The 6758-nt window shown below is 31.6% G+C and overlaps 1 protein-coding gene across 1 annotated transcript; it reads left to right on the top strand.

Annotated features, from left to right (window-relative positions):
* Window positions 1-664: 664 nt before the first annotated feature.
* On the top strand, window positions 665-4593 carry LOC133782159 (magnesium transporter MRS2-4-like). Its single transcript, XM_062221363.1, has 4 exons — window positions 665-1134; window positions 1499-1950; window positions 3284-3562; window positions 4109-4593. Exons 1-4 carry the CDS (start codon window positions 786-788, stop codon window positions 4385-4387), a joined length of 1359 nt encoding a protein of 452 aa, XP_062077347.1. The 5' UTR covers window positions 665-785; the 3' UTR covers window positions 4388-4593.
* Window positions 4594-6758: the final 2165 nt, after the last annotated feature.

Genomic DNA, 6758 nt, shown 5'->3' with positions numbered 1-6758 from the left:
GAAAATTTTGTTTTGCTTGATGTAGATGTTTTCTATTAGAAAATAAACCATGTGAACAATTGGACCTAACTGAAATTATTTTACAAACATAAGGACTTGATTGTTGAAAAAATAAAAATAAAGGACTAAAGTGAGAATTTGTGTATAATTCAAGGGCAATAGTGCTAAAAATCCATTTCAAATTGATATTAAAAAAAAAATTGGAATTCAATATCTAAGGAAATTAATAATGAAGAGGGAATAAGGTGAGAATGAAAAATAAATCTTAGAATAAATCTTAAATAAGATGATTTTTATAAATATTAATTAATAAGTATAAATATGAACTATTCGATCAAGATCCAATAATCCAAATATATATTTCATATAGTTCTCCATAATAATAAGATGTGATAACTCTATATAATAATAGTATAGGTTTAACAGTTAAAAATATGAGTTTATTTAAAATATTTTATAAAATACAAAATTTTAAAAATAATTTATCAAAATACTGATTCCCAACAAAAAAAATAATGAGAAAAAACTCATACTCTAAAAATATTTGCCAAGTAAATAAAACAAACATTTAAAAACCTTTGAAAAATAACAAGTATTACCAATTCCTTCTTATTTAATCCAACATTAATTAACTTTGAAAAATAGCAATTTAAAACCACTCCTACTTTTGGACACAAGAAAAGGAAAAGGATTCTGGCGTGGGGGCGTACGTATATGGATTGGGAGGGGGAGATTAGTACTAGAAGAAGAAGAAGAGAAGAAGAAGAAGAAGAATAAAGGCGAGAATGGGCGGCAAGGGTGGTCCTTTCTCCTTTCGCCGGACCAGCGCTCGCCGTCGTGTGAAGAAGTCGCCTCAGACCACCCATTCTTCGATCGGAGATGCCACCTCCTCGCCGCCTAGTACCAACAACAACAACAGCAGCAGCTTGATTGCCGCCGCCGCTGCCGCCACTGCTGGGGGTGTTAAGGGGAAGAAGAAAACTGGTGGAGCGAGGCTATGGATGAGATTCGATCGCTCGGGGCAATCGGAGCTCGTCGAGTGCGACAAGAATACCATAATCCGCCGCGCCTCCATTCCCCCTCGCGACTTGAGGATTCTTGGACCTCTCTTTTCTCACTCCTCTAATATCCTTGGTAATTTCCCCTTTTTTTTTATGTGAATTTCTTCTAATTTCAATATCAGAATATTGCAAATTTTGTTTAGGGAATATATATATATATTTATATGTCTTCTAGTTTTAAAAATTTAATGTAGTTACAGATTATTTATATGAACAATTTCTGAAGAAACTGTTTTGGAGTTGTTCTCTTTCACCTTACCCGTTCCCCTCACTTTAATGAAATCTACCCAAGCTATAGCTTTACAGTCCAATTAGTCAAAAGTAGCTAAAGAATCGATGAGCTCTGGTATCTGATTCTTTGTTTGTTGTATATTAATTATGTATGGTAGTTGGTTATGATAAATTGTATAAGTATATTTGCTATATTTGTCTTGCAGCAAGAGAGAAGGCTATGGTGGTTAATTTAGAATTTATTAAGGCAATAGTTACAGCTGAAGAGGTGTTGTTGCTTGACCCTCTTCGCCAGGAAGTTCTTCCGTTTGTGGATCAACTCAGGCAACAACTTCCTAATAAAGGCCCATTTCAGATCAATGGAGCAGCAGGTCCTTTTGAGGAGCAAGAAAATGAAATGAATGATTTAACAAGTAGACATTGGTTACCTGTTCCAGAGGCTGTTGAAGGTCTGCAATGTGAGCTTCCATTTGAGTTTCAAGTTCTTGAGATTGCATTGGAGGTTGTTTGTACGTTCTTGGATTCCAGTGTGGCGGACCTCGAGAGAGAAGCTTACCCTGTTTTGGACGAACTGGCAAGGAATGTAAGCACTAAGAATCTTGAACTTGTCCGGAGTTTAAAGAGCAATCTTACCCGTCTGCTTGCACGTGTTCAAAAGGTATGCTTGATGAATTCATTTTCTGTGTCCTTGGGATTATTATTACCACGTTTATCTTATACTCATGGTAGTTGATGCCATGTAACTCATCTGGATTATGTTATAGTTTCATGAGGAGTAAGTAGATGTATGTAGGTCATTAATTTGATTTTAGAAATTTTATTTGAAGGGAGAAGGAAAAAACATTTGGTCACAATACATAAAATGATGCCTCAACATTGATATATTTTTATTTGATTTTTTTAATTATCGAATCAGATCAGATAAACCTGCTACTTTCCTGTATTTCTAAAACGATAGCTATTTGGATTCCATAGATTAAGCATCCAAGGCCATATGTATGAGTCGGAACTCGGTACCTAAAGGTTTCAACAAGAGCTTGAATGGGCAATGCTTTGATCTCTTGAAAAATTCTTCTCACAGCCACAAATGAGCATTACCTCTTCCCTTGTCCGTAGTACTTCTCTAATATTACACTATTGCCCCATCTTCTGATCAAAATAAAAATTAACTTCTTTCTGAAAACAGGAGAGAAAAATAAAAATAAAAGAGAATAATTTATAAGGAGAAAAGAAAGTACAGATAAAAAGGAAAGAAGAATAATATACAAGGGTGAAATGAAAGAACAGTTAAAAGGAATTAATGAATAAAAAAAAGTCAAAAGGTACCTAAAGGTTTCAACAAGAACTTGAATGGGCAATGCTTTGGCCCTTTTGAAAAATTCTTCTCACAGCCACAAACGAGCATTACCTCTTCCCTTGTCCGTAGTACTTCTCTAACATTACACTATTGCCCCATCTTCTGATCAGAATCTTAACAATTTAGTTGTCAAGATTAAATTGAAATTACCTCTTTCCTTGTCCATAGTACTTCTCTAATATTACACTATTGCCCCATCTTCTGATAAAAATAGATTATCAAGATTAAATTGAAAAAAAAGCAGTTCTTGGAAGAAAATGGGAGATGATCTGGAGCAAAACTGGCTTGGGTTTCTCCAAAATCTGAACATTAAACCCTATTACAAAGCCAGTTACAAAGCTTTTTCCCATCCTTCTCTCTCTTTCTGTTTCTGTGTGTGTCTCTCTCATCCTCAAATATCTGCAACTAGTGGCGTTGTCATCAATTCGATTGTTTTGGAAGAGGAAAAATAGAGTAGTTATCTTAAAAACAAATGTCATCTGAACACAGCAAGACAATACAGAAAATTGATATGGTTTAATTTTAAAAACAACAGTTATGCCAAAAATGAGTCTCCCAAATGGTTTTAGTTGTTCCTCTATGCCAGTACAATATATTACATATTTATGACAAGTACATTTATGTATAATGGCAGGTGAGGGATGAAATCGAACATCTTTTGGATGACAATGAAGATATGGCACATTTGTACTTGACAAGGAAGTGGATCCAGAATCAACAATCTGAAGCTTTGTTGGGAGGTTCTGGTTCAAATAGCATCAACACCATTGCTACTCATCTTCCTCGGATTAGTTCTAGGAGAAGTGGGAGTTTGGTGAGCAACCACTTGGATGATAATGATGTTGAAGATCTGGAGATGTTGCTTGAGGCATATTTTATGCAGTTGGATGGAACACGTAACAAGATATTGTCTGTGAGTGCTATTTCTCATCCTAGCATGAGCAGTAGTTATATCTATCAATTAAACATGATATTTCTGCCAAGTTTTATTTTAAGTACATGGAAGTGTAACAGTAAGTTTCATGTAAGCTGTAATTCTGCAAGCCTTTAGCATTTTGTGCTTTATTTTACATGAAATTTTGATTGTTTGTCTACTTCTGGGATGACATGACTATGAGAATTTTAAATGTGGGAAGTACAAGTTGGAGCTAACTACACCCTCAGGTGAATCAACAATTCGGGGTTTTGATTCTCATCTTAGTTGTTCTGTAACATTTTTCTGAACTCGAGGGGTTGTCAAATTTAAATTTATATTTGTTTCTTCTATTTTGGACTAAGTGGAAGATTTACATTCACCATGTAAGTCTCTGCCCCCATGGTTTTAAAGAAAGCCAGCAATTTCAAATGGCATGTTGTCAAGTTCTGTTAACAATTTTGTAGAAATCTGCTGTATAGATGATAACTGAGTTTTTGTTTATAAAAACTTCATTTTTGTACTAAATTATTCAATGGGTTGCAGGTTCGAGAGTACATTGATGACACAGAAGACTACGTCAACATCCAACTAGACAACCAGCGAAACGAACTCATTCAGCTCCAGTTGACATTGACAATTGCCTCATTTGCCATAGCAATCGAAACATTGATTGCAGGAATGTTTGGTATGAACATTCCTTGTACTATGTATGAAACGGAGGGGATATTTGAGCTCTTTGTTGGAGGTATTACTGCAGGCTCTCTATTGATTTTCTTACTTGTTTTAGGATATGCCAGATGGAAGAAGCTGCTTGGCTCGTAAGTTAACTCTGTTACCATCTCTTATTGTGTTTATATAATCTGTAAAATTCATCAATACCCACTTCAATTCATAAATCTCTCTACAGAAAGTATCTGTATACCATTGCATATTTCTCTAGGGCTGGATGGAAGATAAGATATTAGACCTAAATGTGCTTAGATCTGTGTTTTAAGAAAACCTTCGACAAAGCAAGTGATTTTTTTGTATTGGATCCTTTGTCCTGTTTTGATTTCTGATGCACTTGTCACCTATGCGATATCACCACACTCGCACAGAAGAATTGGACTCCACTCCTGGGATCCACCTATTTGATTGCCCTCTTTGTTTTTATTTATTTTTGGAATGATTTATTGGTATTTAGTTGAGTTTGATTGATGCCTTATGTACAATCATTTATAGGAAACGTGTCTATTTGACATTGTTTTCAAAATTGTGTTTTCAGAAATGAGAACGGAAAATAGTTTTTGAAGTTTTCAAAATACAATAGGTGTATTAATTTTTTTAGTTTTATTTAATAAAAAGATTAAATAAAAAATTAATAAGTATATTTACAAAGAGAATTTTTTTTTAAAAGTTTGTAATAAATAATGAGATAAATTAATGTGAAAGAAAAAATGATGAAAAATAAGTTGAGAAATTTATGCAAGAAAAAAATTGAGAGAGAGAAAATGGCGAGATAGAAAAAACGAGGAGAGAAAATGAGGATATAAGAAGTGATGAGAGAAAATAATGAAATAATAAGTGATGAGAGAGAAAATAAGGAAATTAAAAGTGATGTTAGAGAAATTGATGATAGAAAAAGTGAGAAGAGATAAATTAATAAGAGAGAAAATGATTTGAGATAATAATAGTTTAAAAGGTTAAGTGAAAAAAAATTTACAAAAAACTTGAGAACAATTAAAAATAATTTTTTATTATTTTCAAATTTTTTTTTTTTTGTACCTTTGTTTATTAAAATTATTTTTTGAAAACAATAACAAACACTCTTACTTGATGTCAGAAAACAGTTTTTAAGACTTAAAAATAAAAACAACTTTTTAGTTAAGGAGTCAAACACTTGGTTTATTTCTATGTATATAATCAAGTTCTATATATATATATATATATATATATATATATATATGACAATTCTTCTATAGGGGTTTCACTTTAAGCTATATTGGTAGGGTTCTCAGTGTTTTTCGACCCGTGAACAGTTTTCAGCACGATTTTTTTTATATGACCGTGTATATGGTAGCTATTTAGAGCATCTTGCAAATTTTTAGAAAATTTCGAATAGTTTACAGTACCGGAAACTAGGTTCAAACATGTTGTTTTTCACGCGCATAAAAAAAATTAGTCACGCGTGCAATAACATGTTTGAACCTAGTTTTCGGTACTGTACACTATTCAGAATTTTCTGAAAATTTGCAGGATGCCCTAAATAGCTACAATATACACAGTCATAAAAAAAATCGCACCGAAAACTGTTCACGGGTTGAGAACAGTGAGAGCCCTACCGGTAGGGCTTTAAAGTGAAGTTCCTATAGGAGAATTCCCATATATATATATATTAGATACAAACAACATGCAATACACATTTCCTTTATTTTATTTATATAATTTGTATATTATAATATAAATTTCAAATAAATAAACAATATTATATATATATATATAAGAATGACATTAACATATTAAATGAGAAATTAAACCAAAATATTTTTTATGATTTTTTTTAATATATATATATAAATGATATGATAATATATTTTAACCAAATTATATATTATTACAACGACATTTTATAATATTTAAATTTAAACTAACATAAGTATTCGATATCTAGTATTGTATTAAATATTATTATAATAATAATATTTTATAATATTTGAATACATATTAATATAATTAATAAATATCTATTTTTAGTTAATTTTAAATGTATATTTTGTTAAATATTTAGAATATTTTGTTAAAATTAATAAAACAAACCGTTAACAAATTTTTTTTTTTTGTTATCTACCCACATTTATATACAAAAGATATAAATATATATATATATATATAGATATATATAGAGAGCATGTCATCTCTATTTGGGAAAAGCATTAGGAGAAATGATAACCATGCCAGCTAATATTTGACAGCATGTATTCCTTTCCCATTGAACTCCATTTTTTGGTCATCTTACTCTTTTTTTTTTTTAATTATTGATTGGAACTTGATTAGCAGAACATATTATTTATTCAGCAGAGAAACTAATAATAGATAAGAAATATACAATTGAGACGATCAAATTCTAAACTTGAATTCCATTGGAAAAATCTCTCTGAAAAATTCACGAACCTGTCATGTAATAAAAATGAAATCACGGCTGATTTGGTTGCGA

Source organism: Humulus lupulus, chromosome 6, assembly GCF_963169125.1.
Source record: "Humulus lupulus chromosome 6, drHumLupu1.1, whole genome shotgun sequence".
Classification (NCBI taxonomy): domain Eukaryota; kingdom Viridiplantae; phylum Streptophyta; class Magnoliopsida; order Rosales; family Cannabaceae; genus Humulus; species Humulus lupulus.
The sequence above is the reverse complement of the archived record's forward strand: the minus strand, read 5'-3'. Positions and strand labels throughout refer to the sequence as shown.

What these genes read in the sequence shown, in the direction of transcription:
- LOC133782159 (XM_062221363.1), top strand. Translation starts at nt 786, where the DNA reads ATGGGCGGCAAGGGTGGTCCTTTCTCCTTTCGCCGGACCAGCGCTCGC. An exon ending in TCACTCCTCTAATATCCTTG is followed by an intron (nt 1,135 to 1,498) that starts GTAATTTCCCCT and finishes TTTGTCTTGCAG; the next exon opens with CAAGAGAGAAGGCTATGGTG. An exon ending in CACGTAACAAGATATTGTCT is followed by an intron (nt 3,563 to 4,108) that starts GTGAGTGCTATT and finishes AATGGGTTGCAG; the next exon opens with GTTCGAGAGTACATTGATGA.